The sequence below is a fragment of the Pocillopora verrucosa genome, chromosome 14, assembly GCF_036669915.1.
Source record: "Pocillopora verrucosa isolate sample1 chromosome 14, ASM3666991v2, whole genome shotgun sequence".
In the NCBI taxonomy this organism is placed as follows: domain Eukaryota; kingdom Metazoa; phylum Cnidaria; class Anthozoa; order Scleractinia; family Pocilloporidae; genus Pocillopora; species Pocillopora verrucosa.
This window is the reverse complement of record NC_089325.1, coordinates 582,278-598,361: the sequence shown is the minus strand read 5'-3', so window position 1 is coordinate 598,361 and position 16,084 is coordinate 582,278. Positions and strand designations below refer to the sequence as shown.

At 36.9% G+C, this 16,084-nt stretch overlaps 1 protein-coding gene across 3 annotated transcripts in view; it reads left to right on the top strand.

Moving 5' to 3' along the window:
• The window catches only part of LOC131797533 (neuronal acetylcholine receptor subunit beta-3), a 35,216-nt gene extending 20,946 nt beyond the window's left edge, over positions 1 to 14,270 (top strand). The window contains exons 1-7 of one of the 3 annotated variants that reach the window (XM_066161920.1): positions 5,118 to 5,555; positions 8,893 to 9,050; positions 10,106 to 10,150; positions 11,076 to 11,185; positions 11,660 to 11,901; positions 12,492 to 12,926; positions 13,267 to 14,270. In XM_066161920.1, the coding sequence (XP_066018017.1) occupies positions 8,973 to 9,050; positions 10,106 to 10,150; positions 11,076 to 11,185; positions 11,660 to 11,901; positions 12,492 to 12,926; positions 13,267 to 13,634 (1,278 nt within the window). In that variant the 5' untranslated portion in view covers positions 5,118 to 5,555; positions 8,893 to 8,972 and the 3' untranslated portion in view covers positions 13,635 to 14,270. Of the gene's footprint in view, positions 1 to 5,117; positions 5,556 to 6,101; positions 6,274 to 8,892; positions 9,051 to 10,105; positions 10,151 to 11,075; positions 11,186 to 11,659; positions 11,902 to 12,491; positions 12,927 to 13,266 lie in introns of those variants that run through there. The other 2 variants (XM_059115158.2, XM_066161919.1) reach the window with 2 other exon arrangements.
• The last annotated feature ends 1,814 nt before the right edge of the window (positions 14,271 to 16,084 follow it).

The window sequence follows — 16,084 nt, the reverse complement described above, 5'->3', positions numbered from 1 at the left end:
CTGCTACAAATTCCTGTGTTCAAATTTAAGTTTTTTTTGGTACTTAAAAATGAATTTGAGATTTTCGTCAATGCTATTTTTTCTTGTATTCCTCTGTTAAACAGAATGACTGCACAAAAGATGTTACTTCCACTTAAAATAAGTTGTAGATGAACTAACTACGATATATTTTAAAACCAAATACCTGGTTCAAAGAGCAGAAGTGTTTATTTTTTCGGATGCGACTTGTTATCAAGTTTTGTGGATTACCTTGAGAGTTCATAGAACGTGATGAAACAACTTCATACAAACCAGCAGAAAAACAAGTATCGCGGTATAGTTATCACACAATACTTAAAGCACCTCACAATATACTTACAGTACCTCACAATACCTACAGTACCTCACAAAGCGAGGAAACCATTTGAAAATTCAGTCTATTCCACCAAATCTAAATAGCTATTTTGCTTTTCTGGTTGGAATTTTGGTTTCGAAAAAAACGACGTACTCTCCGCATGTAGTCGACGTCTGTTGAGGAGTCTTTTTCCGGTTACATAATTAGTTTTTTAAAGTCGTTGAAGATAGTTTGCGCAATATAAGATTGACATCAAGCAGCGAAGCAATCATTAGAGCGGTTTGATAGTCGATGGCGTTCAATAATACTTTATTAAAGAATTCCAATTGGTAAGCCAATGATCTATTCAACTCTTCAAAAGGAAATAATTGGGTTTTGTTATAATTTTTTTTGTGGAAGTGCCAGATAACAGATAATACCTTTGTGCAACTTCAACGAGGATAAAGTTGTGAAACTCAATGTTCTAAGGACAAAATTGAGCGATCAACGCTTTGAAATTAGCTAATTTCGTTTATGTTCTCAATGGTCGGGTTTACATCAATTTCAACTTTTACCTTCGGTTAATTCGATGTACCGAAATTGTCTCAGACAGAGCCGCACTAAATTATAGGGAGTAGTTCAAATCAGTGAAACGATCGCTCAAATTCTGTATAACAATTCTTAACACAACAAACTATTCCAAAATGGTGTCTGATTTAAAAATATTCACTTACCAAGTAATCATGAAGATTTCATGCCTTAATAACATTTTTAAAAAAGCCATCATTTTGCTGCTATTACCCACGAAATTCAAATCTCTTATCTTTAAGAACCGTTAAAACTTCGATGATTCCAGTGTCTTCTCTTAAACAGAATCTTTGTTCTTCAATCCATTTAATTTGCCCCTTATGAAAATAGAAATTATGAATGGGTTCAGAAAATGCTTAATTTCTACGACTGAAAATGGACAATCCGAGAACTGAAAAATTAAAAACTTGTAATAATACACGAATCTGTACATGTGTAGCGTAATCTTAAGTCGTAATTCGATAACGTATTTGTAAATTTAGTTTTCAATTGTTGGACGAGCATTTTCTAGGGAGAATGAAAACGGGTAGTGCTGAAACATGTTTTATAAACCAGTAATGCTTTCTTATTTTTATACGAAAAACCTGTAAACCTTTTCGAAATGCTACTTACAATAAGGCAAAGGCCACTAAGAAAAAGAATCGTCACACATCCACGTGGCTAAATACAAAATGAAGTCCCCAAAAGATACTAGACGACGGAAAATCTATATCAGAGCGTTCCCCTCAAAAAATTGAATTCCAAACGTTTTCTCTTCTCATAACCAACTCCCTGATTCAGGCGAACGTTGATTCGACGAGCGCTTGACCCCGAAAGAAGACCAAAGAAAACAAGTCGTCTGATATTACAGCGGCAGGTGAGAATTTGTTTTGGAAAACATAGCGTCAGTTTCCTCCAGAGAGCTAACTAGTCGTATATAACAATTAAATGGTCCAAACTAGTCGGTTACATGGTCAAGTGGCCTTCTTCCTTCCAGAGCGCCACATTGATCTGTCGCAATGCAGACGGCACTTCACTCTTCGACGGAGGTGGTTTTGATTTACATAAAATTCTACAATTTCTGATGAATATGGATTTACTTCTCAGTTTTTTTGCGGAGTTTTGTTTGCAAGCTCACTCAACTATTTAAGAGTCAAGCTGAATGAAAGGTAATGTGACTGGCGAATTTGCATATGAAAAGGGAACGCATTACATTTATTGCATTTTAGAGAATATTCTGTGACAAGAATAATATTCTGACATCGAAAAAGGACAAAAATACTCGCCCGTAAGAACTGTGTGACTTAAACGGTCAAAACAGATTTAAAAGATTCTTAAAATTTAATATTTCAGATATCAGTTATAAATAAAGAAATATTAAAGCTTCATTGTGACATTGTGTGAATAGAAAAAAATAGAATAGAATTGGATAGAAAAAATATGATTGAATAGAAAAATAAATATTCTTAATTCGCTTCTGATGTATGAGTTTGGTTTAGAGACTTAGGAGTTTGCAAAAATGAACAATAAAAATTAAGAATTTGCGAACTTTTGAAATAGAAAGCACTGGCACGGCTTAAAAAACGGAGACTGAGTAACAATGAGTTCAGCGACGACTAGAACTTAAATCTGTGTCCGTAACAAGGATACGTCTTGTTTACGCCGCAACCGACTAGCAACGGTACGTGGTTCTAAGTGTCTCACTCACGTAATATTCTTCTCTCTCCAGGCGGTCAACTAATAATGAAAAGTGCTATAAAGGATATTTTGGATAAATTAACGTAATTTTACACTGAAATCCATCAATACGAGATCGGATAATTCCAGCAAATGTGCTTATGATGAAAAAGACGAAAGGTTAATGTTTTAATCAAGGGTTTCTAGTTACCACTAAACGACAGTAGCAAAACGCCACGAAGAAAATGTGTTTGTACCCATTAAACCTTAAATAAAACTAATGCAACTATATGATGAGTTCTTTTGCCATATTTTCTCATCATTGACCTCTGAGGGAGTGTATTCTGGTTTAAGAAGAGGGAGAGAACTTATTGTCGACTTTTGGCCTTGTTAATAAGATACGACATTAGAAAATTTATTTTCGTAATATTTTCGTCACGATACTCACTACTAAGTGCAATGGACGTGCTGAGTTTTTGTTTGTATTTCATTGAAGCCACTTTTTTTTAATTTTCCAATCGCCATCTGCCTTGTGGTTTCGTGCGCAGTGCTGTAGACATTACTTAAAATACAATTGTTGAACCCCTGGGGCAAAATTCTATTCTAAACGAACAAAACTCTCTTTTCTTTTCAAGCATGAAACAGTAAATGGTTTGAAAGCTGAGTAACTGTTTATCTTGTGAAAAAATTTGTGCGATCGACTTTACGACAACATTGGGAGTAAATAGAAGTGCTGTTTGAATAACAGGAATGTTACTGGTGAGACTGGTTTTCTCGAACTGTGAAATCAGTATATTGATGTCTTACACAGCAGTTTTTTCCTTAACACCTAAGAGAACTTGTAATATTAGCATCAACTATTCTCAAAAGTTTGACTTTCAATAATAAAAGTAAATGTGATGATAGATGATTCTGGAGTTTACAGCGATCAGCAATAAACCATTTATTTCCGCATACCCCTCCATACGAACATTTTTGAAGAGTGATGCACACAGTTTAATGCTCGTGAATGTTTTAGCGAAAAAAAATTCGATCAGTGAAATTGGTTGAACAAGGAGCTAAATTATCAAGGTTAGTTTTAAAATAAAATAATCAGAGCATAACAATGACAAGTCAATGCTGTCTTGAACAAGTCAAAACAACGAAGACTTCTATTGTCTTTGTGTCACTTGTAGTAATCATGCATTTCGGATGACTATTGCAAATGTAGTCAGAACCATTAGCAAACGTGTTCTGCGTTTCAAGCTCCTGTAATCATATCCAAAACACACAAGGCCTCAATTGCAACAAATGGTGTACGTCCATGGCCTCCTATACTACTAGTTCCGCCGGTATTGGCTTTCCTACCCTCCTCGAAATACACGTCGTCAAATCATTGCCTCAAGGGGTACAGCTGGTTGATGTGATCAGTTTCCATAGGATCAGTCATTGAAACGTGACTGAAGCCGTTGGCTCATTGTTTTCGATACTTGCCTTTACGCGTACAGCAGAGGAAATAATGTAAAAGCGCATAGCAAATACGCATATAAATAGTTAAGAAAAAAAAACACAATGATATAAAGCGTTCTGAAATCAGGCAGAATTCGCCTCTAATGGGGCTAACGTTGAAGTTCTTTGGTTTCGTGTACTGGAATTCAGTCTAAAAGTTTGCTCAGTAGAATCTCGGATCTTTGTACAAATACTTCCTCGCCCTCTTTAAGCGTTTTTGTATCAGAGTAGGAACTATTCTGTAGAGTAGCTTGCTGGGAAAAAAGGTATATTAATTTGCGCTTCAGAGCAAACTTTGGTTAACACCACATGCGCCAAAATTGACTTGGATCGTTGCTAATAGCGAGGAAATTGTAAATTAACCGGGTTCTTTGCGTTTTCAATTCTTTTGACGGAATTTTCATGTAAAAGTTTGAAAACGCCTTCAAGACAAGATATTAATTATGAAAAACATGGCTCGTTTAGCAATTAAATTGACTACTTTACAAGTCCCTTATTAAAAAAAGTTGGGCGACGGAATAAAAAAGGTTTGGGTTTTGTTTAGCTCTAACTTTATGTCATTGAAAGGAAGATACTAGAGATACTAACAGATTAATCGTAAATTTTCTTGTAAAAGTGACCTTTCCGCCAAAGAAACGAAGAAAACGAAGAAAACGAAGCAGCGCGTTTTCAAATGATCCGACGTAATTTGCAGCACAGTAATCAACTCAGCTTTTGTAATCAACTCCCGCTACAGCAATGCTACGTCGTTTAGTAAAGTTTTCAACTATTAAAGAGCTTTTCACTCTCAGTTAGCATACTGATGGAAAAGTAAGGGTCTTGTGGGATCATGTACCTCGAGATTTAAACAACCAACAATATATCCAGGAACTTTAAAGCTTGAACTAAAACTGAATACACACGTCACAGTCAATATGTGCATGACCTTATACTACAATAGCTCTATGTGTAATTCAAAATAATACCGTGTGATAATGCTCAAATGAGGTTATATGTGTAGTTAATGGACCTAAGATTTCTTGAAAAAATTAGGTAAACTGGGAGAATGAGCGCTTTTGGATTGCTGTGGTTATAATTTCGTGTGAAGTCAGAACGTCAAGTAAATTATAAAACCACAAGAGGGATGTTTTCAACAATTTCTCAAAGTGGTTCTTTCACTTGAACAAATTAGTTTGAAGATAATAGCAACGATCTGACGTGATGTTTGCCTGAAAAGATAGCTTCAAAGCAAAGTCCATACATCATACTGATTATTTTGGCCGACGAATTTGGTAAAAATTTCTACGCGAGTCAAGACTGTGTTTAAGTTGAAAATTAAGAAAAATGCGTATATCATATGCAGGTTTGGCAGAGCTTTGTAATTGTTTCCAAACATTATTTCACTAATATTGCAATTTAAGTTTTTCATCAACACATATTGGCTCGAGCGCACCAAATGGATTTTGGGCCGCAGCTTGTGGTTGGTATCAGGGGAGTAAACAGGAAGAGCCATTTCGACGACGGAAAACAGGTGAGTAAACTAAAATAAATAAATCAACGATAAGGTATAAAAATTTGAATAACCTCTCAGACTTGGAAGAAGCTAGCAAGGTGCTTTCTTCTTGAAAAGAAATCAGATTATTTTCACTACCATATAGACTAGTAGTTGTTACAGTTTAACGCCATTTTCGTATCCAAACACTTGATTTGATGAAGTACTTACTTCCCTTGTTTAAGGATCGTTATGGAAACAGTTTTAGTAAATGAGTATGATCATTGTCTTGGTCGTTAGCGCTTATTAAGTCACGTTGTCATCGTTTTAAGGAAATGAGCGTCCAGCAAAATCTAAATTGTGTTCTTGGCTTCGTTTGGCGCCGACTGTGAAAGGTTAACTAACCCTTGAACAACAAAGGCCATAAATAACCGTCAAAACAACGAAAAAAACTGAAAAACAACTGGTTCAGAACAACCATGAAGAGGAATTATTTCTGTTCTGTAAATATCATAACTACGTCAATTCAAAAAAATTTTCCGTTTGGGAACAGTCCCGTTCATGCTGCGGCCTAATTAAAGGGTTAAGTAATAATGGCGTGACTTGTTAGCTACGTAAATAGATCAGGCGATTCCATAAAGAGGCAGGTGGATACTTTTTTCCGTGTATGTTTTGGCGAATGTTCTATCGCTAGCCTTAACCAAAATGTGGATCGTTGGTTCTTCTTTCGTCTTCTTAATTTGTGTAAATCTGTTCGGTAAGTTTCTTGTTATGAAGCTTCTTGAATAGGAAACATTACTGCAGTGGCACGAATATACATTAATTTAGCTTAGTAATCATTTCTTAGCCCGACGCAACACGTTTGAAATTTAAGGTGTTCAGAAAAGCTTCCGATAGGAAAGACGTTATCTGGAAGGTTCGATATTCACGAGTTAAGCTTCATGGCATCTTTGTCAAAACTAATTTTGAGCCTGACGGGGGACCACATTCAAATCGTTCAAGGCTGCGGCCTTGATGTTTTTCATTAAGTTAATGTTATTTCCTTGAGCAAATGCAGGGTGGGAATTTTTCAGTAGTGGTGATTTCGTTTTATATTATTCCAATATGTTTTAGTTCTACAGATAAGTTTCTGGTAGCGGCTGTAATTTCTTTGAGGAGATGATGTAGCTGCACGCAAATACAGTCAACTTGGCTGGTTATATCCATTAGACATTATAACAACTATTAATGGATTGTTGACCACAAACGTAAAACAGCATAAATTTTACTGTTACCAGCATAATTTCCATTAGGAGAAATAGTAAAAGACTATATTCAGAAAAATTATGACATTTAGGAAGACTACGACTTACAGCCGGCAGATACTAAGCAAAACAGCTCTTTCCGTTTCCCTCGCATTTACAAGTGGTTTTAAAATCTTCCTTGTGACTTACTAATAAGGATTGCCTCGGGGTTTTCAAATATTATCCTAAATCAACAGCGTCCCCTGCCTAGGGGAAAGAAATAGATATATATCTAAAGGTTTAAAGACAATTCTTAAAGAAGAAGTAGAAGAAGTAGTAGCGTTTCTGCTTCCAAACAAGATCTTTTAAAACGAAATGCGACAATGATATACCTTTTATATAAAATGACCTCATTGTGACCGTGATAAGCGCTCATATTGGGACTTGGGCTAGGTAGAGTCATTGAAAAGTGACGAATTTTCGATAGTAAATGAACTCAGCTTATTCCATGACAACTAATTGGCGCTAACTAAGCAATCACTTTCAATTTATTCAAGTTTTATCGCGTGTTTCGCTCGAGGCCAAGTTTCTAAGCTTGTTATAGACATTATTCCAGAAGTGTGCCATTGACTTTGCAAGGTGGCAAACCTATGTTGTAATTTGTTTCGGTTTCCAGTGACAACACAGGAGTAAATGTCTAGTGAAACAAGTACAAATAAGTTTCTAATGTGAGATTTTCTACGGGAAGATGTAAAGGCTTACGGTAAGGCTAGAGAAATTTATCCACGTATATCATTGAGCAGTATCGATAATACACGGGGCTTTTCGAAGCTTTTATAGGTGTTCAATTGGCTACCAGAATTCCATTAGAATAAAAGCTTCCGAGCAACGCGGCTCGATTGCCCGTCGGATCTACATGATCATAGAGAAAAAATTCCAGAGCAAAAAAATTGTTGGTCGCGAGATGATCGTTCAAAGAACAAATCATCAGCCAAAAAGCTATTGCAAGCAGTAACTGTTGTTCTTTCTAATCGGTCCGTGCCAAGTCATGCTTATCTCTTTATTGGCGTCGAAAGTTCGAGATTTATTACCTCGAGCCTCAGAGGTTAAAAAAAAAAAAAACCAAATATTTTCGTAATATGAGCGGCGGCAAAGATAAGGCACGGGTTCAAAACATATCAACAAAGCTATCTTTTTAGGCTCCATGTTCGTTCAATTGGTTAAAGTTCAGTTTAATTATGAGGCTCAGGTCGTTATAAATCCATTGCTTTATGTAATTGTTATTCCAAAATGAAAAAAGAAACTGAAAAAATTCAAATTTTGCATTTGATTTCAAATAATTCGCATCGCGAAATTATCTCTATTAATTGGAAAAGTAGGCAAATAAATTTTCTAACGGATTTCATTTCGTTAGGAAGCGAGCTTCCTTGAATAAAAGGACTGACTAGCCCTATAGGTAGCGAGAAATCATACTCGTCGGAAATGCACAATGATTCTAAACAAATTCCATAAAGATAAGGTAGGCTAAGATAACAAGAATCACAGTTAAAGTTATTACATGTCTCCTGTGATCGGATTGTCTGCCAGTCTTTTGTTCAAGTGACCATTGAAGCATTTCAACGAACTTTCTCTAGGCCATTTTCAAAGGTTACCGAACATTTTCATTAATACCAAATAAAGAAGTACTTAGGCGCCTATTTGGCAAGTTATAACTTCCTAATTCAATAGGATGATCGTTATTATGTCATCATTCTCGTAATTACCTTTAAAGTACAATGAGTAATTGAAAAAGCACTTCATCATTGATTGTTGTAAAATGAAAGCCAATTCACTTAAAATGGCTAACACAAAAAGAAAGGTAAATAGGATAGGGAGATTTTGAAAACTTACAGTATAGACAAAACTTCCTCAAATGTGGTAAAACGTGGTTAAACGCCATTGGTTTGCGTCTTAAATCAGTTTTCTGAACGAATCACAGAGCGTAGCATAGCATACACAAAGCACTGAAATCCTCATCTCGTTTGACTCTCAGCTGAATCTTTTTCCAACGGTTTTGATTCTTTAGAGCAAGAGAGCTTAAACATTATGACCCACTTCAAATCGCTGTTTTCATCGCTTTTTTTTTTTTCTTTTTTTTTTCTTCTTTTTTTCAGCTGTATCAGGACAAGGACACAACATAACACAATCAGCAGAGTATCGTTTAAGAAAAGCTTTGCTTTCTTCAAATGACAAAATGGTTCGTCCGGTTTTGAAGCCGTCAGATGTTTTTAATGTCACATTCGATGTGCAGTTCCAGGCTCTCAGTGCAGTGGTAAGCAAACTGCTTAACTTGAGTTCTCATGATATGGAACATCAATTTTAAACAGCTGCAAACATCTCAAACTATGAAACATCCATCGATTTAAGTGGAAAGAAGGAGAATTTCTCCTTCACGACATCTATTAATAACCCTTAGCATAAAGCCACCGTGTGAATATGTGAACCCAAGACAGTAACGTGGCTAAGTGGTTGGAGGGCCTCAGTTTTAAACTGCTGGTACTTGGCTTAAATCCTCCCTTCCAAAATGGACCTGAATTGTACTTGATTTCGGTTGTCTGGCTCAAACGATCGAACCCCTTTAGGATTTTAGTTACCGTATCCTTGTATTTTATTACTCGTACAACTTTTGCAACGGGTAAGTAATGGCTAAGTTAAGTTTGAGACAAAAAAATGAAACAGACAAACAAACAGCAAAAGCAGCAACATTAACCACAAAATTTTGGCACTTAGTTATACCTGTCGCACTTTCTAATAACACTTGTCGCACTTTGTAATAAAAAAGCTGTTGCAGTTTGAATAAGGTACCTGTCAAAATTATTACAAAGTGCAGCAGATGTTCCAAAGTGCGACGATGAGTACAAAGTGCGACAGACGAATTGTGTTCCCAAAATATTTACCTGCCCTAGAGTAGTCTACCTACTCCGTGCATCAGTTCGTTGTAATCCCAGACTCAAAGATAAGTTAAGAATACGCTTTAACATAATCTTTGTCACATCAACGTCCTTGACGCCTTGCAAATTGAAGCCAATTCCTAAAATTGGATGTTTTCTAAAGTCTTGCTGAAAAAAGGATTATCATTTCTCAAACCAACCAAACGATGAAAATTAACGCTTTAAAATATGCATCCTAAGGGAATGTATTACACTGACAAGTCAAAGACCTAAATCATTAGGATTCAATTCTGTCGGTGAACTTTGAAATTAGTAAACTTATTGGAGGATGAATATATGTTTGGACGTTTTTGAAATCAAAGTACCCGTGGGCGTTTCCTTCCATATTCACTTCTAAAATATCCACACTCTGTAAATCTGTGCTTTGGTTTCGCAGGACAACAAACAGCAAGTCATTACAATTGACACAGTGATCACTCAGGTAAGATTGATCGACATATAGTTAGGTACTAAGCGTTAAAAAAATTTACACGTTCTTCTGCTTTGTGCAAAAACGAAAAGAGCAAAACTAAGGACTAGATTTCATAAGGCTATTAACAGTCGGGCTCTTTGTAAACCAGAAAATACTTTATAAAAATGCTCTGCATTGTGGGATCTTTATCTTTGATTTCATTTAAACAAGAATATGGCGATCAACGCCGGATAGCATAAGTCGGTCTCCCACCTACTGGCGTCCAAAATCCAAAATCGACCACTATTCCTGCCCAAACTTCCTTGCATTATTCTTCAGATTGAATTTTTCAAACCGGTCCTTTGTGGACTTTTGTTTTCACCCATGTCTTATTTGACGGTCATGGATATGAGACAAAAGGAAATCTTGATCAAATCAGTTTTAAAGTAAAAAACTTTTAACCACAACTTTTGCATGCATACGCTTGTCCATTCGTCGTTCCTTTTAATGTACCCTGCATCTACTACTGTTCTAACCGTAAATTCTCAGTGTAAAATTTATTTGACGTGTTTCGAAGAAAACATCCTTTTTCCCGGCAGGCAGCTTGTTTCTAAAACAGAGTGAAGGTCTGTAACTCACGTTTAGTTAAAAATGATGATCATTTGAAATGGAGAGCATGAAAATCTCGTTTCGTCTTGCAGATTGGTAACTTTTTGTTTTTCGACTTGGGGTTGGTCAAATTTTAGAGGCCTACACGACCAAAAATTCCGCTGGAAAGTGAATTCAGTGATTTTCTGTTTAAATAGAAAACAGAACATTTCCAGCTTTTGCGTATTTGGTTAGTTCCCACGGCGGTGATATCAGATATACAGCAAACCTTAATAAAAGTAATAATTCGAGCCAAGCCTCAGCGCAGGTTTCAGCGTTTTTGTTTTTTTAAAAATCCGGTTTACAGAAATGGAATAATCCTTATCTTCGCTGGAATCCTTCTACGTATGACAACATAAGGGAGATACTGGTGGATCCAAAAGAAGTATGGGTTCCAGATATTGTTCTTGAAAACAAGTGAGTTAAATTCTGCCACATGTGAATAGCATTAACTTTACCTGCAGATGGGTAATAGAAAGCAGTACGTTTCCTTTTTTTTTTAAAAAACGTCAGACATGCAAATCACCAATTAGGAAGAAAATGCAGGTATCATTATGGTTTAGGGTGTTTGCTATATTCTCGAGACAATAATTAATGTCATCTATCTGTGAGATGCAGGGGCTCAATTTCTTTAATAACGTTAGTTGCACTGGCTTAAATTTTGATACATATTTTTTTGGCTCATATATGCTATTGGTGTAAGGATTTACCTTCTTTAAAATGTTTAAAAATGTTATGTTTCATTTGCTTCCTTTTTTGTTGTTGTTAATTCCGGGCGCCGTTTGGTGATGGATCTAAGCCTGCTGGCTAAATAGAGTCCCTTCCATTCAATTGGCCTGAATGGTACAGTACTTTCAATTTCCAAAAATCCTTCTGTTTGAATTTTTTCAGCGCCGATGATGAAGTTGTTCAGGCAGGCCACTTAGAAAAATTCCGAAGTTGGGTGCTTGTGAGCAGTGATGGCAAAAACACGTGGTTATCTCCGGCGACGTTTAAAAGCACGTGCAAGCTTAATGTCCAGTTCTTTCCCTTCGACAAACAGAAGTGTAGCATGTTGTTCCGTTCACTAACTGCTGATAGCACTCTTCTGAATCTTTACACCAGAACAGTAGAGAGTGATGATCCAGAGGAAGGTAATGGAACAATTAAATATTTGGGCAAAGGGTTGAAAAAGGATAAAAGGTTAAAGAGGCCAATTTTTTCCAACGAAGTCACTGGCCTGGAACATAAGTACAGAAAAGAAAGAGAGAAAATGGGTGTAGAGGAGGATTTCAAAGGGACCAGAGCTCATTAGAAACCTCTATTTCTCTTGACACGCTCATCGGGAAAGGATCAATCTTAAAGGCGATAGGCGCCGTTTAAGGTTCACTTCACAGGTAGTATAAGAATAGTTCTCTGTCCTGAGGACTATGTCGATCCACGTTGGAGTGACGTCATGAATATAAGAAATGCTCTTTTTTGAGTTTGATATGGAATAATTTTTCAAAATAATTTTGCGTTATCACTCCTGGACTTGCACGATTCCCAATTAAACAATAACTGGGGCTATCGTTAAGACGAGAAGTTGATGTGGAAACAACTTCCATAGCATGCATCCTAATGCTGAATTACCTCTTAACTTGTCCCTGAAAGGTTTGCCTTTCGTATCTCCATGTTCTTAGTATCGTTAAAAGCGTTGGGGTCACTCTGATGATGCTGACTTGATTCATGTTTCTTCTTTCAGAGCTTAAACTCACCACATCAAATGGTTATTGGTCACTGAGAAGCATTGAGATCAAGACAGAGAATATCAAGAAGCACTCTCGGACATTCAGCGAGGTTAAAGTATCATTTTCTATTGGACGCAAACCATTGTTCTTTGTTCTTTTTTCCATCGTCCCGTGCATGATCATTGGTATGTTGGTTCTGGTAAGCTTCTTTATTCCCGTTGAGAGTGGCGAGAGGATTGGATTATGTGCAACGATTTTACTGGCAGTCAGCGTTTACCTACTAGTTGTCACCGATCAGCTTCCTGAACAGTCCGACACACTGCCCCTCATTGGTGTTTATTACATCATGATCATGTTTGAGATCGGCCTAGCGCTGGCTGCTTCAGTTCTCGTCCTGAGGACTCACCACGCGACTTCAGAGCCACCTCGCATCTTGACTTATATTACAGGTGAGACAAATAAAATACTCTATCAAATGAGAACCGGCTTATGAACGAATGTCCATTTGGGTGACAATAGCAGTGAAAATGTCAACGGAAGCTTGAAACACGAAGGCCATTCGACAATAGTTATAGCTATGACATAATAACTGGACAATTACTTTTGCAAACAGCTGCAGCACTATGACAATAACAGTGACGGTGACGGTGGTTATAGGACTATTTGTTTAATACCCGTAGCTGCGTTTGACCATGAAATTCACAACAACAACGATCCTACCATAACTCTAGGTCTATTAAGTGGAATATGAAGGATGCCTTTTGACTAAACCAATTTTTTGATTTTCAGCAATCAACAAGCTTGGTTGCTCCTGCTTCAATCGAAGAACACGACGAGAGGAGGTTCCCGGTTCTTCTGTAATAATAAATTCCAGAGTCGCAGCAGAAAATAACGAAGACAAAGCGGGGAGAAATGATAATGTGGAGCTAGAAAATATGGAGAAGCAGTTACCAGACACGTTTAGGCAAGAAAGAAAATCAACATCGAGTAGAATTTCTATCTTTCAAGTCGAAGACAAAGAAGAAGCTAACCAGAAAATGTGGAAGGAGATCGCTCGAGCGCTCGACCGAATCTTTTTCTGGTCGTTTCTGGCGCTTTTTGTGTCTTCATCCATAGCAATATACTCGCAGTCAGGGCGGTTGTCATCACTGGATTGAGGCATTCAAGTATTTGAACTTTCATCGTTCACTAATTATAGCTGGAGTATGTCTACACTCGTTTTCCTATAATGTCAGTGGAAAAATAGCAAATTACTTCGTTCTCTAGGCTAGAGAGTATGTATACCCATGTGCAATGAAAAAACATCAGACAAATTAGTCTTAAGTTTCTTGCCGGTGCATGTTATGACGGTTATGCCGCAGTTTGTGGCTGAAGTATCGTGAATAGCTTTATTTGTATAGAAAGTTAAAAAATAAGTTTGCTGACGTTTCTGTAGTTTGGAATCACAAAGCAACAACTATAACAAATGCTTAAGATAAATGTTCTTTAATAGAACAGAAAAGCTGACGCGAAATATGGGTTATTCTTAAGATAGAGTGTTGTGATGTAACGTAGATGAAATAAATGCAAGAAAACCTTTAAAGGGGCACATTGAAGTGGTTTTCAGTTCTTATGTTGGTATTGCTCGAACAACCTTCATGAACATTTGAAAATCATCGGAGCTTTAATTTGTGATAATATCACGTCAGTAAGTCTATGCAATGTAAGTCAGGGTTAATGTTAGAGTTCAGCACTGTAGGTTGAGAGAAGGCTGTAAAAATTGTCTTTGTTATTTTTTTAAAAATTAAACGCAAAGAACAACAAACCATTCAAATCTGATTTATTTTAATAGACAGTAACTATTTCCCTCTCAATTCTATTGTTGTATAGATTTAACATTTGAATCTCCAGCTTCTCCAGTTAAACAACCAGTCATTGATGATATGCGAATTTCACCAACTTATTTACTGAGACGCACCTATTTAAAACCAAGAGAATTAGCTCCTTTGAGAAAAAGGCTTCATGGAGGAAAAATGAAACTTTAGGATCAGAAGATACTGGCATTATTGAAGAATCGGTCGACAAATTTACTCTCATATTTTCCTCCGATCATGATTGTGGAACAAATAGAAATTACACCGAAGTGCTTCATTATCTTCCTTCTGAAAATAAACGATCTGCCGGGGTATTTTGGGCTAGTGACGCGTTTATTTGCATGCGACTCTAATTTGACCACCTGTCATAGTACGTTGGACGACGTTGAGTGCGCCATGAATGAGATCTCAAAAGCGTAAGGGAGTGGCCCTTAGCCAATAAATTGACCCTCGATGTTGCAGAAGCCGAATTCATGTTAATTGGCTATCATTACAATCTAACAACCCTTCTATTTCTGATGTGTCAAAAATGATGGCAAAAGCTTCAAACAACTCGTGTAGAGTAGGATTCTCGGTGTTCAAATAGACCATCATCTCTCTTAGGGTAACTGCATTGAAAAAAGTGGCCCAGAAAATCAGTTCAGGAATAGGAGCCTAAGGCTGGGTTCAGGATTTCGTAGACAGAGCCACTCAAGATAATATCTATGATGCATCAATCCAAACACATTTCAAGTGATACAGGCTTCAAAAGTTGCAAAATATGTTTGCCATACTCATAATGCTCATGAGAAACGATACTAACGCGTCACTTGGTGCCTTACGCTGGGAAATCTAAGACATTCAACGAGCAAGGTCCAAAGCTTATGACATGTGTAAGAGCTTAACAGGTTGGCTCCTAGTTGTCTCGCTGTCATATTTTTAAGAAAGAGTGACACTACGCATACAATCTCAGGGGGTCTTCCCCCTCAATGCAGTTGCCTTTCCCTTAAGCCGAATACATTAATTTCCATACAGCTTGCGGTGTATCAGCTGCTACATCCGAACTAAAAAGGATCATCTAAGAGAACGTCATACATACATACAGATACATACATTAACATCTACACAGAGACTCTTAAGAGTTTATGCTGCTACTACTTCTTTCTTGACGTGGAGTCAGAGGCATAAGTAGGTATTACGTCAAACAAGAGAGTTAAAGGTCTTGAAGTAATTCACATTTACTACTGGTCTCTTTAGCTTTTTTATTCAAGAGCTCATCCAATCATGCAGCTTCAGCACACCGGGCTCAATCGCGATTCATATTACAAATCTATTTATACTTGATGCACTGAACTGATCCTTTGAGAGTTTAACTCTTTTGCAATTAAAATGCCTTTCTTGTTCATTGAAACAATACGCCAGCCTATTTTGGAAGCTTATGTTCGATAAAGTTAAAATGATGATGACATGTTTTTAAACTGTTTTCACAACAAGCGTTAAGCAAGATCCACAAGTCAAGTCAAAGTTCAAGTGCAAGACTATCTTGGGCCCCCACAATAAAAAGTAAGTGCAGATGATGATAAAAAGAAATGGGGCAAGAGAGGACACGTTTAAATAATGAAAAGCTTCTTCAATCATGTATCATTCAAAGTTTCATAATAGAATGATGACAACATCCAGATGGGAGGGTATGAAAATAGCCAATACGTTTTATTCTAGAGGAATTGAGACGAAAATCAAATGTAAGCTTTAAAGTTTTGGAAACAACAAGAAAG